Source organism: Papaver somniferum, chromosome 3 (assembly GCF_003573695.1).
Source record: "Papaver somniferum cultivar HN1 chromosome 3, ASM357369v1, whole genome shotgun sequence".
Taxonomy (NCBI): Eukaryota; Viridiplantae; Streptophyta; class Magnoliopsida; order Ranunculales; family Papaveraceae; genus Papaver; species Papaver somniferum.
In genome coordinates this window covers 57424265-57446117 of record NC_039360.1, presented here as the reverse complement: position 1 = coordinate 57446117, position 21853 = coordinate 57424265, and the positions used below count along the sequence as shown (strand labels likewise).

At 38.7% G+C, this 21853-nt stretch overlaps 1 protein-coding gene across 4 annotated transcripts; it reads right to left on the bottom strand.

Moving 5' to 3' along the window:
* Positions 1 to 11551: 11551 nt before the first annotated feature.
* On the bottom strand, positions 11552 to 15391 carry LOC113356226. Of its 4 annotated transcripts, none has more exons than XM_026599295.1 (3): positions 15230 to 15391; positions 13940 to 13987; positions 11552 to 12980 (listed from the first exon to the last, which is right to left on the bottom strand). In XM_026599295.1, exon 3 carries the CDS (start codon positions 12964 to 12966, stop codon positions 11872 to 11874), a length of 1095 nt encoding a protein of 364 aa, XP_026455080.1. In that variant the 5' UTR covers positions 12967 to 12980; positions 13940 to 13987; positions 15230 to 15391; the 3' UTR covers positions 11552 to 11871. The 4 variants fall into 4 exon arrangements, with proteins under 4 accessions (XP_026455080.1, XP_026455078.1, XP_026455081.1 ...); XM_026599293.1 differs by having other exon boundaries at positions 11552 to 12986; positions 15230 to 15389; XM_026599296.1 differs by lacking the exon at positions 15230 to 15391 and adding an exon at positions 14750 to 15052.
* Positions 15392 to 21853: the final 6462 nt, after the last annotated feature.

The window sequence follows — 21853 nt, the reverse complement described above, 5'->3', positions numbered from 1 at the left end:
AATCATCCTCTTCTGCTGCTGTTCCAGAAATCTTGATGAATAATTAGGTTTATTCTGATCCGATTTCTATCAGGATAATTGTATATGATGTACATTGTTATCTTTTTATGATTTCGTTTTATGATTTCTGTTTTATGATGATTTACAATGTCAATTCAGTTTCGAAGTAATTTCCGTTCGTTTTTTAAGTAACTTTCGTGATTTTTGTGCGTTTCAATTAGGTATTTGAGCTTCGAATTAGGTTTATCTCAGATTCGAACAAGGTATGATTTCTTTTTATGATTTCTGTTCTGTTTTTTGTAATCTGATTTTTTGTATTTTCTACGTTTTTCTGTTGCTGTTCTGTTTAGTTTTCATTAGACAGATCGTGTAGTATGTATTACCAATACGTACTGCATATAGCGTGCTCTCTTTTCATTCTGCAGTAGATGCCAATACATATGAATATGAGTCAGTACATGTCAATACGTCCTGCATATAGCATGCTCTTTTTTCATCCTGCAGTAGATGCCAATACATATCAATATGAGTCAGTACATGTCAATACGTACTGCTTATAGCATGTCAATACAAAGACTCTTTTTGTTTCATCTCAGTACATGTCATTTTTACAGGGTTAACATGTCTGACGTTGCTCCCAAACCAGACTTCTCCATCTATTCTCATGTATACCATAAGCAATATCATTTTGCATATGAGGTTACATCGTTTTCAACTTTAGAGGATTTGAAATTTTGCATCTGTAATATGTGGAGCTGGTTGACTCCATCGACTATTCTGGTTAACTATTTCCAGAATCAAGCGATAATTCCTATTCTTGCCGATGTAACATTCCAGGGCATCTCTGCATTACATTCTTCAAAGCAATCAGCTTTATTTGATTTGCACGTGGATGTAATTTCAAATGGCGCATCTAGGCGTATGGAAGTTGACAGTAATGCAAACTTAGTTGTCAGTGCAAAGAATAGTTATTTGAAAGAATATAAAGAATCCCCAAAAGTGTTTTTTTTCAGATGGTTGGGATAAGATTTTTGATGATACAGATCAATTATTCTATGGTGGTGTTGATGCCGTACGTATAGCATGCCAAAAATACTGCATGAGAACTGGATATGAGGTAATTAAGAAGAAGAATGACCTTGAGAGATTCACCGTCGTATGTAGTGTGAAAGGTTGTTCATGGAAGCTTCACGCAACTGTCATTGGTAGTTCTATTGATGTTTTTAAGATAAAGGAATATGTGGGAAGGCACACCTGTGGCGGTGGTTATATGTTGAAGAATCCAAGAGTTACAAAAAAAAACTCATGAACAGTCTAATTCATGAGATGGTCAGGCACAACCCTCGCATAACACCAGCAGAGATCATAGATTATCTTAAAGTTGGTGGTGGCATTGAAATCCAGTATCACCATGCATATCATGCAATTGAGTTGTCGCATAAACAGATTTCTGGTAATGATGTGAAGTCGTACACTGATCTTGCTTGGTGGGTGAATGCTGTTAGGGAAACAAACCCTGGGTCATTTATTGATTTCGATTTCAATGATGCTACAAAAGATTCAATAGACTTTTTGTTTGCTTTGGAGCTTGTATAGAGGGATATAAACTATGTCGTCCCATGATTTTCTGTGACTGTACATTTCTCACTGGAACTTTTAAAGGATGTTTCATGGCAGCAACATGTCTTAATGGCAATCAAGGTAACTGGTTCTTTTTTTTTCCTGATATGTAGTGTCTGGTAGTTAGATCACTCATATTGACCTTACTTCACTATCTGACAATGAGTATTGACCATACTACATACTACATATTGACCTTACTGAGTATGAGACAAACCATACTGCATGTGAAAATGTAGTGTCAATCAGTTGCTTAACATGTCATTGTGTAGTGTTAGGTTTTCACTTATCAACAAAGAGGTAAACCATACTGCATGTCAATATGTAGTGTCAATATTAGTTGCTTAACATAACTAGTAATTCCTTTTTGCAGGATTTTATCCGTTTGCGTTTGCTTTAGTACCCGGTGAAGACAATATCAGCTGGGAATGATTTTTCAAGAAACTGAAGGAGGCTTTGAATGATGATCGCCCAATCACTTTTATGACTGACCGAGGTGAAGGGTTGGTTAAATATATTCCCAAAGAGTTCCCTGATTCTCATCAAAGATATTGTTACTTTCATTTGGACAAAAACTTACCTATCGCAAAGTCTGACGAAAAGTATAAGGAAGTGACTGATGCTTTCCGAAAGGCGACATATGCTCTTTCTCCTGCAATATACGAGGAAGGTCTTCAAGAAATGGTTAATTTGGGAAGGCCTTGGGTTGCTGACTACTGCCGCAACATTCCAAAAGAAAAGTGGTCTAGTGCTTTCTTCAAGGGCTGTAGTTATGGTTACACTTCATCTAGCGTTGTTGAATCGTTCAATAGCTGGATTAACAAAGAGAAGAAATTACCTGCATGTGCGTTCGTTCACTCGATCAGGTTTGTATCAGTTTCTTTAGTCACAGTACAAGCTTATATTAGTTTTCTTTTTGTAACAGTATTAGCATATATGTTCTGTTAATCTACGTATAATTTTAGTATAATAGACTTGCTATTCCCTTGTCGTGTAGGATACGTATGATGGAAATGATGTCAGAACGTTGTAAAGAGAGTCTCTTGATGGACCCAGAACTGCTACTACGTATCAAGCCTTGCTTGAACTACACATCCAAATTGGTCGTCCCTGGAAAGTTAGCCAGTCAGATGCTAATCGTTATGAAGTGCATTCTCCAAGGTTAGTGTTTACCCCTAATCTCTATCATCTGAATGTTATTTACTTTCTCTTTCTTTTTTTAAGTACCATGTTTCTGTGAGAACATATAAATATGTACTGTGTATATTAGGTGTACTGAAAAATAACACATGAATATGTACCGTGCAGATCTCATATGGTAGATCTATAGAGAAAAACTTGTACCTGCCAACGATGGCGCGTTTATGGTTTTCCATGCTCGCACGCTACTACAGCTATTACTAGATTTGGAGGAAGGATTCTTGATTACGTTGAAGATTATTTCAAAGTTACCACTTTTCATAAGCTATATTCAATAGCTATTAGACCCGTTCCTAACCACGACAGGTATGTGTCTTTAATCAGTACATTTTCATATTTTGCATAACAATATGTAATGGTAGATACCACTTACACATGTAATAGCAATTGAAACTGTCAACATAAACCTACTTACATATGGATGTTATATACTGATATGTAATGGTAGATACCACTACATTTTTTGATATTTGTTTTTCAGGAACAATATACCGTGTACATATTCATATGTAGTTGTGGTTCATTCCATTTATATGATACTGTTTTTTTTCTCACAGGCCCGATGAGTATCACGTAGACGATATCGTTCTCCCAGCAGAAGTAATTAGGTCTCCACCAGGCAGGAAAAAGGGGAAACGTATTAAGTCTGCATATGAGACTAGTAGAAAATCTGTCAAGTGTTCAAACTGTAATTTGAAGACTCATCACAACAAGGCAACATGCAATCTTATCCGACAGTATGAACTTTCTGAAGAATGATTTTGTGTCAAGTATGTATTTCAGTCAGATACATATTAATGTCTTAATTAAGTAAGTATGATACAATACAATGTACTTTTAAGCAAGTAGTGTTCTGATTTCTCTTTTTCTTTTATCACAGGCTTGAACGTGCAGCAGAATGTTATATCGATGATGTTGCCAGATTCCTTTTCCAAAATTCTTTCCTCTAGCCCTTGTTCTATTCTACCGTTTTTCTTTTTGATTTTGTCAGTACCAACTGAATTTGGTTAATAAGTATTTCATTTACAGTACATACATTACAAGTGTACTGAAAATACTGTTTTTGTTGTTTCTTAGAACATCTTTTGGTTTTTGAAACATTATAAGTCTATCAAAATGTAGTTATTGTAGTTATTTTCGAATAATGAAATATGTTGTTAAGTCTATCAAAATGTCAGTATCTATCACCAGTAGTGAAGTATTTACATACTGAAATTACATGTCAGTATTGTAGTGTTTAACCATCTTCCACTATGATTATTTAGAACATATCATAATTACAATTCCACAAAAACTTTTGTGGTTTCAATCAGGTTAGTACATATTAAAGAAAATAATCAGTACTTACTGATATGTAGTGGTTAATTTAATTATGATATGTGGTTTTCCAGCTGATTCACCATCTTCACGGGGGTCGAGGGGGCAACGCCCCCTCGTATCAACAACACAAAATCATGTTTAAGTAACACAATTGAAATATCACTACATTAAAGTTAAACCCAAATTCAAATTAAAAATCACTACATATTAGATATACCCAAAAAAAAACATGTTTGGAAAAGCTATATGTTTTTGAACATTCTTGAACTCATGAAATGAAATGTAACCAAGAATAAAAAGAAAAGAAAATAGGTAAATAGTGATATGTACTGTCAGATTACTTTTAGTAAGTAAGACTATTTTTGTTTTATCTGCCAACTGATTTCTGGTGGAGATGCTTTCAGCAATTTGCATGCTAACGGGACCCTTTTGTTCGAATTTTCGCTTGCACTTCTTCATCATCTCCCAAAGGCACTCCCACATATTTTCTTTTTGACTTCATCTTCATAAAATGCATCACAAACAGTAGACAGTCTGGCGATCCCCCTTGTTGAGGTGCTTCACATTCATTCACTATTACATTCTTCATTGTTACTTTGTTGTTCTCCAGCAAGTACACGTTGATAGGTACGTACATGTAATCTGCCATTTTGCAGGCGTGTGGATAACAAATACCTCCCCATTCAGCCTTAGAAGAATTGTAGTGGTTGAACACCATTTTTTCGCAGTCATACTCAAGTAGCGTCCAATGAAGATTGTGGTGGCACATTGGTACAAGAATCTTCTTGATACTTTCATCCATCGCCAATATTGGTTTGTAAACAGAATCATGTGATGCTCCTTTGAGGTTATCCGAGAACTCGACATTGTACTGAAAACATGGATGTACTTGAAATAGTTCATATCTAATTTTGTTTTATGCAATATCGATATGTAGTGTACCTACTCCTACATACTTTTTTAATTTTTGAATATGTGTTGTAGTAAATATGCAGTGTAAGATAACAACTTACCCAAGCGGACGAATCCAGATGCAACACAGGCAAGTATTTCCTGTATACTTCGTGCATCGGTTGCTCATTCTGAAATTTGGTGTTAGGCTTGTATTGTGCGTAGTTGAGAAGATCTTGTTATAATAAATCGTTCTGCACCAAGTCATCAACTGTAGTTCCACTTATACAAAGACCACCTTCTCCCACTCTCCAAGCAATTGAGCTAGAAAATAAACAACGTAAAGGTTAGTATTCTTTCTGTAACTGTACATACTGATATGTCTTTCTCAATATTTTTTATACAAATATGTATGTATATCAAAAATACATACACAAACTAATAGTACATATCAATATAAAAGTGTCAATTGAGAACTCACCTAATATTTTTTGCATTATTGATGTATGTGGAAAGAGTACTCTTTTGTTCATCGTTCATGTCATTATAGAATGGTGATTTAGTCAGTTTCCGGAAATACTTGTCAATTTAAGCTTTCTCTTTTTGTTTAGTGGTATTGCTTCTGCTGCTGCAGCTTTCGGTCATTTATATGATGGTGAGAACTTAATTCCACTCTCGTATATATCATCTACCTTCTTTGCAGGATGTGAACGAGTAACAGGTCTGGTGGGTGTTGTTACCTGCTGCTTTTCGGGCTTTGTAGCGCGCTTTTTGTTCACTTTTACCATTTTTTGTTTCTGGCTTGGGCTAAACTGTTCCTGCATTTTTAATCAACATAAAAAAATATGTAAATATCTATATTGCATAAAACATAGTTACATCACCTAATCATTTTTGAAAGCATGTAGTGGTATATGATTGTATGGTATAGTGATTTCTAGTGCTACCATACTGATATACATATCAGTATGTAGTGATTTGTAGTGTAATATTAACTACACAAAATGATATTTTTAGTACATATTATTCATCTGTGATGGAACCTCCAAAACATCTTGCGAGGGGACATCCAGAACATCTTGTGATGAAACATCCAAAGGATCTTGTGATGCAACCTCCAAATGACTTTTTGAACTGGTTGTAGGTATGTATTCTTGTTGCTTACCTGTAACTTCACTTGCATCTTTCGGTTCAATGGGTTCTTGTTGCTCAGTTGTTTCTTGTGGAATTTGTAAAGGCCGCAAATCTCTTCCAAACAGATTATCAAATTGTTCTCGTAAGTTAATACCAAAAAGACCATCGTTGTTATCTGGAAGGAGGTCTGCAAACTCTTCGACATAAACACCAATGCCAGAGTTTGCCATTTCTATAAAATCTGGCATAGACGGCTTTGCAATGTGTTCCAAACTCGACATCATAGTAAACAAAGGTACATCCAGCAAATGAAACTCTTCCGCCGCCAATCCGGCGTTATACTCTGGAAATTTCTGCGAATTAACTACAACTGAAGACTTCGTTTCTAGCATAGTTGTAAGCAACTCCTTTGCTGCTTCCTGCCTAATTTCAAGTTGATCAACCTGCAAAAATCGATTGAAACTGTCAACAAAAACCTACTTAGCTTGAGTTTTTGATATGTCTACCACCACAATAATGTACTGTTACATATAAGTATGTTCCACTACAAGAATGTACTGTTACATATCAATATGTAATGGTAGATACCACTACATATTGATAAGTAACAGATAGATTTTGATATGTAACAGATATATAGTGGTATACAAGAATGTACTGTTACATATCAATATGTAATGGTAGATACCACTACATATTGATATGTAACAGATATATATTGATATGCTACTTAGACTACGTACTGATATGCTACTTACATGTGTGTTTTCTTTGCCCTTTTTCTCTTGTATCTCTTTGACTTTTTGCTCCAAATTAGATTTAGCCCAATTTTTAACCTCAGAACGCGGAACTTCAACATCATGGAACTTCAATACTGAAGTTGTTGACAATTCAACCTCAGAGGTGGCATTATCATGAGTTTGATCTTTCGGTGTTGACAAACCAACTTCAGGAATGTTGACATTAGCATCTGTTTGATCTTCCGGAGAACCTTGTATTTCGTTCTCAACTATTTGGTCCACATTCAACTCTTCATTGGGGTTTCTTGGAGTAGGTGTACATCCCAAGCTAACATAATCTTCCTGGCTGGCTTCTCTCTGCAAAAGGAAAGCTTTCCGGTAAATATCATGCAACATGAACTCAAGCTTTGAAGCGTCAACCGGTTCGCCCTCTTGCTGCATTGTGTTGAATTCACTCCATTTGGCAGATATTGTATTCCTTAAATCATCGTATTTAATCTTCCAATCTTCTCCCCCCAATACTGAGTCCTCTTCTTCCTTCTCTTCTTCCTCTTCTTCTTTCTCTTCTTCCGATTCGGAATTGTCATCTAAACAAAAAGCATCATCATTTGATTCCTGTTGAATCCTTCTTGAAATACGATTAAGGATTTGTCTTTCTTCGTGTGTGATCTCGTCTTTGAAATCAACATGGAACTGGTACAAATCAAATAAATGTAAAAAAGCAACTACATATTAGATATCACCAAAAAAAAACATGTCGTAGTTCTTTCTCTATTAGATACACAGGGAGAACTACATATTGATATGCTAATAACTACATATCAATATGTATCACCACAAATTGATATGCTAATAACTACTACATATTGATATGCTAATATGCAGTAGCATATTGATATGCTAATAACTACTACATATTGATATGATAATAACTACATATCAATATGTCGAACTACATGTACTTATCAATATATATTTTTATTATGACAAAATATGTACGACAAGTTTACCTGATACTCAGAAAGATCAATATCCTTTAGGAACTCAGCACATATCTTTGTATGATTTCACCTAGCCACTCTTGGCACATACATTCCTGCAGGTTCTGTCACTATATCCTCGGGCGCCACCAAATGGGTATGCTCCGCAAACCATGGCTGCAAAATATTGATATGCAGTATTAGATATACTATCAAAATGTAGAAAACACATAAAACAAAAACATTTTGAAGTAGAATAAACAAATAAATAGATTCTTACCAACAAATAAATAGCACAACCATTTGTGCGTTTTACGGATTCCACGTTTTCATTCAGCTCTTTCTCTAAATGAGAATGGATGAGGTCAGGCCATGAAATATTCTTAGCCTTCTCAAGATCAAGAACGAAACCAATATATTTTTCATTCAAAGCGTTTGCATCACTTGTAGCGAAAAATAATGAAGTGCACATATACAGGCAGATAAGCCTAACAAGATCTTCGGCATCTTCCTCGTCTTCCTCGTCTTCTTCAGAATCTTCATTTGATTGATCACCCACGCTTTGCAGAGACTCTTCATCAGACTTCTTATTTTTCAGATTAATTGGTGTTCGTTTAAGGATTTTCAAGATTGCCTTCACAATCATTGGCCTAGTCACTTTATCACCAGCTTTCATATCAGTAGGAAAAGTCATTTTGAAAAATTCTGTTTCACGCCATCCACTTTTTTTATTGACTTGTGTAAGCCTATAATCAAGATATTCCCTATTTGGAATTCTCGGCATTGCATAAATAAGTGTCATTTCTTCTAGTGTGGATACTAGCTCATTCGGTTGGCCATGCCTTTTAAAGACAAATCTAAGCTTGTTTGGATCTTGACCCCTAACGTAACAGCGTAACATTTTCGTCATTGCATCTTCAATCTTCAACCAATGTTCCAACTCAAATCTTGTGTACCAGAACATTAGGAACAGGTTACCGAATGATGCTTCAGAAATCATCTTCAGCTGCAACTCACTCAACTCAAGGTTTTCAGTGGACTTCGCAATAGCCTTCTTAGTGGTCTTAATAGTCTTCGCAAGCCCCCACAAGCCCCTGAAACCGCCACAGTATAAACTTCGTGGTTTTCCATCTCCTTTCTTACGCTTATTAGCACCTACACAATAACAAGAACCAAAAACTATTACAGTACATATCAATATGGTATATCAAATATGTAGTTACATCATCAATATGTAGTTGTAATATCTACCAAGTCTTGAAACTACATATTATTAACAGTACATACGAGAATATAAGTATCTACCTCTACATATTTATATGTAATATGTTATGAGAGTATAAGTATTTACCTCTACATATTGATATATAATAGTAGATACCACTACATATCGATTTGTAATAGTACGTATGACATATGTATCTGCTTTGATACAGTAAAAATGTAAAAACACTTAATACCAAAAACAAGCACAACAATGCATCACTACATACTCATAAACATATGTTATTAAGGATACATATTATTCATACGCTTTGTTCTTATATGTAGTTGTACTACATACCTTCTACATTTGCTTTCCCCCCTTTTGCTTTTGGTGAAGGAGTAGCAGCTCTCAAGGCAAGTGCTTTCTTCCCCTTCTCTTTCCCTACACCATATCAAATATGTAGTTAATGTATCTACCATGAAAATGAAACAACTACATATCAAATACCATAACATACTGGTAATTTTATAACTACATACTGATAACTACATATGAACCACAATTTACGGGGGTCGAGGGGGCAGCGCCCCCTCGTTATTAAGAATTATCTTCACTTTTAACATTACAAACCTTCTTTCAGGAGCGCTTTTGCTTTCCCCCTTTTTGCTTTTCCCTTTCCTTTTGGAGAAGGAGTAGCAGCTCTCAGGACAAGTGCTTTGTTCCCCTTTGCTGGTGGTGAAGGAGTAGCAGCTTTTGTCGCTGTTTTTCCTTTTGCTTTAGTAGTTGCCGTTGCTGTTTTTCTTTTGCTTTTTGCTTCAGGAGCAGCATCTGCTTTCTTTCCTTTGGTTTTTGCTGTTTTTGTAAACCAAAATTTTTGTACACATTACATATTACAGGCAGATAATAATATGTAACACACATATCAATTTGAGATGCTATCATTACATATCAATAAGTACAAATTGCAGACAACATATTGATATGTAGTACAGATATAAAACATATGAATCACACACTGCATGTCAATATGTTGTGTCAAATTACATACACAACAGATGAAAAACATGTAAAACATATGACTCACAGAGATGTTTTGTTTCTATTGAACAAAAAACATATGAATCACACACTGCATGTCAATATGTTGTCTCAAATTACATATACAACATATGAAAACATGTATACCAGACACTACATACAAATATGTAGTGATTCCATTGAGCATAAAAATCAAAAAGAAAAACGACAACAACTTACCTATTTTCTGATCGATATGTTTCTTCCTCTTTGTTGGTGAAGGAGTAACAACTTTACTCCTACTTCTTGTTATTGGTGAAGGAGTAACATCAGGGGGGTTTCTTCGGGGTTTGTTGATGGTGAATCATCATCGTTTTTTCCTCTTCTTTTTGCTGGAGAAGGGTTTTCTTCTGTAATTTCTTCTGTAATTGTCCTCTTAATTTTCTATTCAATACCATTTTCTCTCTTCAATTGAATGAAATGAAAATTAGGTCTGAAAATTAGGTTTTCTATAACTGTTGTTGATATATTTTCGATTTCAAATTTCGGTAATTGTTGTTGATGACCTTTATCGATTTCGTTTTCCTGTAACTGATTTCAAATTTCGGTAACTGAATTTGAAAGAAGAGAGAGAACTGAGAGAGAAGAAACTGAAAACTGAGAAGAAGAAAAATGAAAAAGGAACTGACATAATCCCGTGTTATGGGTATAAAGGTAATTGCCGCTGTTTTTAAACATTTTTAGACCAGCGGATAATTTGTTTATCCCTCTGGACTACACAGTAATCCCGGGTCGGATTCTTGGACTAAACATAAAATTTGTCTTTTTTTAGTGTCTCTCAGGTTGTGCTTCGGACTTCGAAGTGGACTTATTAGCAGCATTGCTTCAAAACGGGTCATTATAAAACGGTCTGATAGTCACCGTCACGAGCCCAGTTATAATGGTTTTGTTTGTACCACAAAATCTGTTGCAAAACAGGCACCTGAACGCTTCATCTTTTTACCTCAACCGACTTTTCGCTTTAGGGGGTGATTATGGTATTCACCGAGGAGCTGCATGTGGTACACCAAAATGCGCATGAATCCTCTCACAGTGCAGTTGATGTCAAAATTGACAAGGCCCTCGCGAGTTGTTCCCAGATGGTGATGCGAGGGCCTTATGATGATCTTCTTCAAATATTTGAAGCTATTTTCAAGTTTGCCTCGTGATGATCTTCTTCCGATAATGGCACACACACACACTACAAAAAAATAATGGAATGTGATCTCATATTTGAAGCTATTTTCAAGTTTGGTATGCCAAGTTCAAAAGTTAGGAGACGGTGCAGGCTCTGATCAAGAGGAGTGGAAAGTATAATTGGTGAAAATCGCTGGCAACCACCACCTCCTGCTTTCTGTTTCGGCTGTCGAACAGAGTTTACAATAATGTCAGCAGTTTCTAGATTTTTACAAATTTCAAAATCTAATGAATAGGGTCATGAACAAGCTGTCTACAGTTGCAAGGATTTAATCCCCAATTTAATTATTTCATTCCAAAGAAACCAGAAAGATGGGAAAACAGAGATAAACAAGACAAACCAGAGGCAGAAAGAGAGAAACTACAATATCTGGTCTCTTTTTTTCCTTTCCATACACCCAACCAGTCAAACGACCCCTCCACTTTAAATCAAATAAACAAAGGCAAATCCAAGAACATTGCCAAATTTTGCTAAATAAAGCCTAAACATCTGAATTTCTTCCATTCCCCTTCCTGCTTTCACTGGTCAGGTCATATCTGTTGATCTCCTCTGGCTTCGTCGTCTCCGTCTCCTCTCCGATCTATTAAGAAGCACACGACCTCGACGCTGCACATGTGTGGACACATCATCATCGTCGTCTTCGTCATCTTCGGACACAGCAGCAGCTTCAACTTCGCCACCACTTCCCGCTGCTATGAGGTTTCCAATTCCACCACCCCTACCCACCCTTTCTCCATCCAATAGACTACGGTGCCTCTCTTGCCGCCTCAGACGTGTGTTAAGGCTGTGATTTCCAGCTGGCCCAATTGCATGAAGAAGGAAAAATACATTTAGAAAGTTATTGTCTTCAAGTCCCAAATCGAAACTTCCTACGTCGTCATCATCTGCGTCCTCATCATCATCATCATCCTCGTCCATAGCATCAAAGTTGTGATGGCTGTTCCTTTCTATTACATAATCACCAAAAACCATTGACCCCGGCATAGATGATCTTATTGTGCTCATCACATCATCACGTTCTCTTTCATTTTCAAGTCGCCTCCATTTTTGTTCGAGTGCAGGGTCGACTTCCCGTGGACGTGCACATGGATGTTCCCTCCTGACATGCTTCCTTAGTTCTTTGTATGCACCAACGAATGAGCAGTTCTCTTGCATGCAGCTTCTCTTCTTGGCATTAAGATATTCGCGAGCCGGTTCAACAACTGTCCAACCTTTAACTTGCCCTCTGCAAAGTGGACATGCAGCAAGCTCCGCTGCTGCGGACTTCTCAGCTCCAGTACTACGCAGGTTTTCTTCATCAGACAGAAGCTTGGCGTAGGCCTTCTCAAACTGGTCAAGGCAGTTGGAGTAGCGGTAGCTCGTGGCACACATGTATGGACGGCAGCCCTTGTCATGGGAGGAACAAAGGAGGAGGACAGCATTATGCGGGTACTCTAGGCAAACAGAACAAGTTGCATCTTCCCAGTCTTTCTTCTGGGCAATTGCTTTATGGTGTTTCTTCTTTGGGTGACGCACATCCTTATCTGAAACCTCCCAGCATGGATATGGAGTTGACTTATCCTGACGAGAAAGAAGCCTGCGCTTGGTCAATCGTGTGCCTGCTCTTGTACCGGTCGTCATTCTCAAGATAATACCTGTAACTTTTTCGTGAAATATTTACCAAGTCAGCTATAAAAGTTAAAAAGCTAAAGAATTACAGGGTAGGAGACAAGGTGGAAGAATAGAATAGCTAGATCAGCAGGTGACTCCAATGTTAAAAATATTAGAACAAGTCATCATGAGGCAATAAACACTTCAGAGCTTCAGGAGGCGGTTACTTACACGGCAGAATATCAAAACTGTATAAATATCTACTCCCAGAACAGAGGCCTAAAAGAAACAATGGGTTGGAAGTAACGTCAACTAATAACTACCATACAACATCAAGGTAGGAAAGCTATTGTGTGGCGATGGTCATCTCTGCACATTTTTTAAGGTTCCTTTACAAAGAATATTCCTAGCAGAAAGAGGTAGTGGTTCCACCTACTTTTCAATTTTCTTATGTAAATTTAAAATTACAAAGTTTCTGCACATTGTGCAGCAGCATTGTAACTAACCTACTATGATACTCTTTTGAAGATAGCTTCTTGATTATTTCAGAACAAAAAACGTATACATGGATCATTTGAGCAGATTACAGTGGGCATGATGGTTTAAGTTTGATTGAATGCACAATTTTTGAAAGCTTTCTATTCAAAATATTGGATAGCATCTTAGGATTTCAACAACAATGTTATCAATAAATTAATGAGAATAGAAGTTATCTTGGGGTGCTGCAAAACTGTACTAAGTTGACCTATGGAAACTTTAAACATCAAGCAAAAGACACTCTTACGGGTTACGGCCAAATATCAAAGCCACCTTAGTGACTCACAAAGTTGAATCACTCATCAGTTATAGAATTTAGCAGAGAAGATACACTATACGGCATAAAAACTGATTCAATTACATAGAGAGTGTAGGAAATAAGAAGCAATAACCCAGTGTGGCTTTCTTAGATTCTCCATGAAAACTAGTTCAACAACATTCAATCATGAAGATAAGAACTAGTTACCTGATGAGTGAGGAAATTGTATTTGCAAAAATCTTGTTCCTAGAAAAGCTGAAATAACAAAAGCAATAAGGATGTAAGTAAATATCAATGTGCAGAAAATCCAAAATATTTACGCCTAACATATGAAATTCAATAAAATAAGCATAATTTTCAAATAGACGTACAGCACCATATGCCGATCATGCACTTCAACTGAGACAACATTTTGCTAACTACATGCACACAACAAGAATGACTTCTGACAGAATTATTAATTAAAAATACCATCTCATGTCATTTATCAAATACAAATCCCTCTGTCATATGAATTATACAGAGATAGAGATATAATTCTGAAAGTACAAAGCCTATCTACTCCCACATTAAGATCCCAAGTACTCCAACGTAGAATTGAGAATTATTCATAACTCATTTGCTATAGCAATTAAAAACCCACTACGACACCTTGTGTTTTACCCAAGAAGAAGAACTTCTATTCGAGGTCTCTCAGTTTTATTATTGACTCACATTATTACACCATCAAACACATAATCATAAGTAATTCAGCTATGTACCAATGATTAAGCACATCCATACACTAGTAAAGACTGATCCAACATGATCATACATTTGACATCTCCAGGATACAAAACACTACCAAATGCAATGCAGATCTAATCTTGGTTAGTTGAATAGACAAACAAACATAAAAGCGATATAAGATTAACATTGAATAGAGACGTAATGTCGATGAAACATTCCCATTAACAATTAAATCCACTTTCCCACAAGAAAATCACAATTCTCCCAAAACTAAACCACAAAACCTACCCAGAAGCTAAGTTGACGAAGAATCAATTAAGTCAAATGAGGCTCAAAATGCATGCAACCCCAACAACAATTCCACAGAGATAAACTCTTCACCCCTAAATTTCTATACACAATATAGATCGAGAAAAAAAAAGAACTTATATCTAAATCCAAATTGAATCACAATCACATGGGCAAATAATTTATCCAAATCCCAGATGTAAAACTCAATAATTTTTTCTCTTATAAAAAATTAATTTGTTAAAATTAAATCAGAAAAAGTTAAAAAGAAAACAAAAACTAAGTCAGAATGATCCAACTTTACTCAAATAAAATCACAAATCAGTAGAAACATAAAAACCTAATTAAAAGAAAAAAATTATTGTCATCCCGTAAAAATCTGGTAATCTAAATAAAATGATTAGAAGGGGGGATGGATTTAGGTGTTAGGTCAAGAAATGAAGTTGAAAAAACTGAAACCCTAGAAAATGACTGACGTACCTGCAGAATCATCGAACACGTAAATGAAACTAAGATAGATGGATTAGATGCAACCAAAGATAGGTTTGGATGGAAGAGGTGGGGGCGAGAAGATCGAGGGCTGTTGCTGCTGCTGCTGCTGCTGATGCGCACGAAAGAGAAGACGATGAAATAACTTGTTTCTGGTTATTCGATTTCGACCCACGAGGGTTGTATCGAGATGAGGCCACGTAGGATTTTTATTTTATTTTATATTTTATTTTATATTTTATTTAATTAAAGAAATGAAAATCACGATTCACGATTTATGCGATTCAGTTGGGTGGTGGTGGTAGTAGTGCTGTCATCGTTACGCTATAATCTCCCAACGAATATTCTTAAACTTGCAGCAAGTTTAGGCTTTTTTGAGTGGTGCGGTGGTGTGATGATGATGATGTGCGTATGCCCAGCTAATTAGGGGCACGTAGTTCAGTTATTGGTAGTTCATTTGACTACTTCGTGGTTATGTCTTCCTTTAAAGTATCATTCGTTTGGAAGAACAAAACCTCAATATTTTATATTAAACACACCGGATAATATCAGTATATGTTAGGATATATGTATATGTCATACATATCGTGTAGAAACCACTCTTTAGACGCCAAATAATTAGGTTGGAAAGATTCCTATTTGACATTCGAGCCTTCCTAAACTGTCAAGCAACTTGTCTCTTATTGGTGGCTTTTAGTTCAGGGTTAAATTTGTAAAACCTTGCATTTAATAGGTTGTCATTCTACAAAGAGACGGAGCCATGTAAAAGTGATGAGTGCTCAACCTCTTCACTGGCGCATTTATTGAGCAATTGAATATCTTCACATGAAATTTATCCAGAATGGTGCATGTAGTAACAATCACAGATATTCTGTAAATTTCGATACCCTGCCTGTATTATCCAATTAATATAAGCTTATTTGAATGCTTTCTGTGCTATGTTCCCCGGCTGAACCCTTAATATTGATATGACATGACAATTAGTGTTCACTCGCAGCAGAGTAACATGAATTTCCCGAAGTATCAAGGTTAAGATCTTTGCATACAAGTACTCAATTTGAAAGCATACTGCTCTCTGGCAATAAATTTAAAGAACTTTGTGTCAACACACAGAATTCAATCAATTTTGTGATAATTCACAAGATTCAAATATCAACCTGATTAATTTGCAAAAATTAGGGTTTTGCGCCTTGCGCAGTATATTAGACCCTGCTGATCGAAACTAAGCTTAGGAAAACTAGGCAATTGATCTTCCATGGATTAGTAAGTGCAAAGTCCTACCCAAAATCAAAAAACAAGGAATAAAAGAGGAGCCGCAGAAAATAGAAGCAACAGCAAAGGGAGGTGTGGTCGTGCCATAGGCCAGTCGGCGCCACTTGAAGATGGCCACGCCCCATGCTGCTTGACCGGCCTTCCTTCTTTCCATCGACCAATCAGGTCGCTTTAAATCTGCCACATGCACATGAGTTTTGGTCGGGCCCATACTTGCCAGCCCTCTTTCCCATCGACCAATCAGGTCGCTCAAAACCCGCCACAGTATTAAAAGAGGCAAAAACTACGTCGGATGGTCACAATGCCAACTGGCTTTCCAAAAACCGCGCCAGCATGCTAATGACATTCCCAATGTACCATTCCACTCCAACAAGTTAACTAGCATGCCAAACGTGCCATGTCGTGCTAAGGTGCTAATCGACATGCCAAATACGACCAAACGTGCCACTTTGCCGCAGCAGCATGCCAAACGTGTCAGCATGCCATAAATAGCGCGCCTACGTGCTAACCTACCTTCTGTTCGTGTCCAACGCCATAACAGAGTCTGTTCAAGGTATCCCAACTAGAACACGATTTTCCTTTAGTGGCATTAGTTGAAACCCTAACTTTGGTCGTGGCACAAATTACGCGACTTTGGTCCCACAACATGCCACAAGCCATGTGGGACCCAACAAACCCTAAAAATGGGGCCATGCCATGATCACCCATAGCCATCCTTGCGCATGTGGTTATTCCCATATTATGGCCCCACCATAATTCCTTTAATGCGGCCATGGCACCATAAAGAACGTCACCGTGCCGCGGCCACATGCCCCACGCGCTAATTAGGGTTTCGATATGCCAAACCCTAATTTAGCTAAGGTTGCTACGCCAACCAAGCCAAGTAATGCTACATAGGTGTTTATGGGTGAAAATCATTTCTGCTGATTTTGGTAATTTCGATGAATGAATGAGAAATAGATCTAAACCCTAAACAAATGTACTGCACGGGAGTACTTTAGATTCGAGAGATCAATCTATACGAATCTGGCCTAAACCAAGAAATGGTCGTTCCGGATTTGCTTCGGTCACAAAGACGAGGAGAAGGGATGGTTTAGGGAGGGAAGCGAAGAGGGTGTTGAGACCAGAACAGTTCTGGAAGAGTAGTACTTGGCTTGTATCAGAAGGTGAAAGCTTTGAGAAAGCTAGCAAAGTTGCCTTTCTGAGTGTTGTATTTCTCCCTGACCAAAAACTTGTCTTGGTGGAAATAGGTGAAACCTATTTATACAAGTCCAAGTGAAACGTACTCTGGTCTCGTAAGAAAAGGAACGGATGAGTTAAATGGGAAGAGGTGGTAACACCTGGTATTGATGGAATTTGATGGAATTGATGTTCCATAATGAAAGAGCGTTTCACCATTACTTCCTGCATTTACTAACCGTTTTATTCTTAATACACCATCTTGAAACGAGAATTTTTATATGCCGCACGATGTAAACCGCCAAACCAAAACCCTAAAGAGCATCCCCCAGTTTGTGACATGTATTGATGTCTCGAGTGTTTTCATGGAAACAATGTAGCATGTCGCTGGTGTTTGATAAGATGAGTTTGAGAGACATGTCGGCTCAGTGGCGACCTTCGACAGTCGAGATTTTGCATCTTAAGAGGAATCGTGGCCTTTGATGTAGGCGCGGCTAGAGCTGGCAAACGGGCGGGCCGGGGCTGGCTTGTTACGGGTTACACGGGTACGGGTTAACACGGCCCAAAGCTTGCGGGTTGATATTCTTCACGGGTCGTCATTTCTACAACCCGCACCCGTAACGGGTAAAGCTTGTGGGCTCACGGGTTACCCGTCTTGTTTAACTAAAGTTAAAATTAAAGCCTAATTAAGTTAATTTGTGGCCATGTTTAATCTTTGACCATCTTCAATCTCTATTCAACACAAAAGTCAAATACAAATCATTCATTTTCAATACAAAAATCAAATACAGATGAAAGATCTATTATAACTCTTAACAGATTTCCTCATAAGCAGCTTCATTACCAGCATCTCAAGCTGTCTAACCAAATCAGATAAACATCAAAACCCCTGCCATAGCTCAACCACATACGAATATAAATTATCCTCCCTTCCGCCACTACCAACCTGAACTCAAGACTACCAGAACCATTCTCTATCAGTAAATTGGCTAGCTTTGGCAATGGCTCATACTGAAATCAATAGTCAAGTAAAATGGTCACCTCGTATTCGACTGCCAATGGTTGGAAATACCACAAATCAACACTCAAGTACCTGAAAACAGACAACATCAGGGGAAAACATGATTTTGGAAACAACAAATGATATAAAACTCAAACATGATTTCGAAACAACAAATGAAATTGAACGCATATGTTTGCTGAAATTGCTCGAATTCATTAACAACAACATCAACAATAGCAGCTGTAATTCTCAAAAACCCTAATCTCTTCATGAATCGATCAAACCCTGAATTCTTGATTCAAAACAGTTCAAACCCCTTAAATCATATAAAACCCATCTCCAATTTTATCCCAGAACTTCATTTTCTCTGATTTATCCACCTTCTTCAGTTCATCTCGATTTCATCAGACTCAACCAAATTCGCCTTTTCTTCATTGCTTGATTTCACTTAACAGTGTAATTAAATTTAACCTTAACTCTCTGTATAAGGGAAAAGAAGAAGATTAGAAGAAGAGGAAGGAGAAAGAGGTGGTGATTGCGTGGTTCTGATGGCTGTCGCGGCCGCTGATTTCGCTTCACAGGGTAATTAAATTAAAACCCTAACTCTCTGTATGGAGAAGAACAAAAAGATTAGAAGAAGAAGAAAAAAAAAAAAGGAGAAAGAGGTGGTGATTGTGGTGGCTCCAATGGATGCCGCTGTGCGTGAATAAGAAGCCCGGAAATTTTAGATTTTAGGGTTAAGAAATGGGTAAAATTCTTTATATATAAATTCACACGGGCATACGGGTATAACCCGCGAATTTACGGTCCGGGATGGGTTAACCCGCTTTCCTACAAGCCGACATTTCTCCAACCCTAACCCGGCTTGTTTAGACACCAGCCGAGCCAGGTGCGGGTTTTTTACGGGCTGGGCGGGGTAAACCCGCGGGTTTTAGCTTGTTTGCCAGCTCTAGACGCGGCATGCCAAAGTGCAAGGGTTGCATGGCATGTGCCAATGGCATGTGTGGCATGCCTTGGTCGTAGGTTGCACGGCTTTGGCATGCCAGGTTGCAAGAGTTGCTTCGCATGTGCTAATGGCGCATGTGGCGACTTTGGCCTTGGGTTGCACGGCTTTGGCATGCCAGGTTACAAGAGTTGCTTGGCATGTGCCAATGACGCTTGTGGCGGCTTTGGCCTTGGTTTGCACGGCTTGGCATGTCAGGTTGCAACCGTTGCTTGGCATGTGCCAATGGCGCTTGTGGCGGCTTTGGCTTTGGTTTGAACGTCTTGGCATGCCAGGTTGCAAGCGTTGCTTGGCATGTGCCAATGCCGCGTGCGGCGGCTTTGGCCTTGGATTGCACGGCTTGGTATGCCAGGTTGCAAGCGTTGCTTGGCATGTGCCAATGCCGCGTGCGGTGACTTTGGCCTTGGGTTGCACGGCTTGGCATGCCAGGTTGCAAGCGTTGCTTGGCATGTGCCAATGGCGTGTGTGGAGGCTTTGGCCTTGGTTTGCACGGCTTGGCATGCCAGGTTGCAAGCGTTGCTTGGCATGTGCCAATGGCGTGTGTGGCGGCTTTGGCCTTGGTTTGCACGGTTTGGCATTCCAGGTTGCAAGCGTTGCTTGGCATGTGCCAATGGCGCGTGCGGCAATGATTGCGCGTTTGGGATTTTGGCATGGTTGCCATATATAACGCAACGATTGTGCTACTCGGTTTTCGCATTTTTTTCCATATATAATGCAATGATTGTGCGGCTCAGTTTTGGCATGGTTGCCGTGAAGCGCAATGTTTGCGCGTTTTGGAATTTTTGGCATGGTTTCCATGCTTTGCGCAAATGATTGCACGGTGCGTGCAATTGTTATGTATTGCGTGGTGGTTGCACGGTACGTGCATTCTGGCATGCTTGCCATGCTTTTGCGCAGTGATTGCGCGGTATGTGTGAGTGGCATGATTGCCATGCTTTTGCGCAATGATTGCACGGTACGTGCAATTGCTATGTATTGCGTGATGATTGCACGGTACGTGCATTTGGCATGTTTGCTATGCTTTTGCACAATGGTTGTGCGGTATGCGTAGACTTAGGGTTTTGAAAAAGGGTACCCTGGTAATTTTTACATAAGCACGTTAAATGCTCTAATAAATGTGTTAGTGTCACCGTTGACGTCATGCTATGCGTGAGGTTTTACGGTTTTACCCATTGTCTAAAAACCACCATCAACATTAAGTCCCCTGCTTAGCTTGGAACAGGGGCCTTGTTGCGAGGTAAGCATAAGATGTTGACAGACGAGGATAGAACTGAGACAGTAGGTTGTGAAAGAGGATTGGAGATATTTGCCTGACCTTTTTCGAGATGTAAGTAGAATCTGCAAACCTTGCATCCGGTAGCTTTGCACGAATCCCAGTATGACTAGGTGTCTTCGGGGCCAGTCTTTAGAACGCGAGGCGGAGCTGCTAGCATAGACTTTGGCATGAAAGGGACTTGTTGGCATCAATAAGCTTGGAATGAGTTCGGTCCACTTGACAGATCGTGGCGTTGGCAATGGGGGATGCAGATTGGTGTGGATGGCGCGGACTGTACGGCTGGGGTGAATTGGTAAGGTCGGCGCGATATTGGCAGTGGTTAGTGTTTAGTGCTGGCAAGACCGTCTCTGGCAAGGTCGGTGCTGGAAAGAAGGCGCACGTATGGAAAGGCATGGCTGGCACGGTGTTGGCAAGGGAAGCATCGTGGGCGCGGTGAGGAACGCATGGCTGACAACTGTGGGCCCGACCGCTCTTTTTCACGACTTTGACAGAGAATTCTTTCCCTTTTCAAAATATGGAAACGCTACGCCCATAAAAGCGCATTATTCTCCCTTTCTCCTTTTTAGGGTTTGTGTAATACATATACAACTGGCGAAATTGCGCCATCGTCCTCTTTCCAGTCGTTTGTTGGTGCAGGTAAGGTAAAGCATGTTCTTCTCTCGATACCCTGATGGCGTCTCCTGGCAATGATGGCACTGCCAGATCTTTGGAGAGATGTTATGGGTTTGGCGAAGGACGACCTTCTTCCCATGAGGAGTCATTGGACAGGATTGGGTCTCTGTTTTTCGAAATCAGAGCAATCATCCAGGATATTCCTTCTGTCTACTCGTGCGAGGCACAAGTGAATGCCCAGACTTCTATGGATTCTGACATGGGTGAGTC

What these genes read in the sequence shown, in the direction of transcription:
- LOC113356226 (XM_026599295.1), bottom strand. Translation starts at nt 12,966, where the DNA reads ATGACGACCGGTACAAGAGCAGGCACACGATTGACCAAGCGCAGGCTT.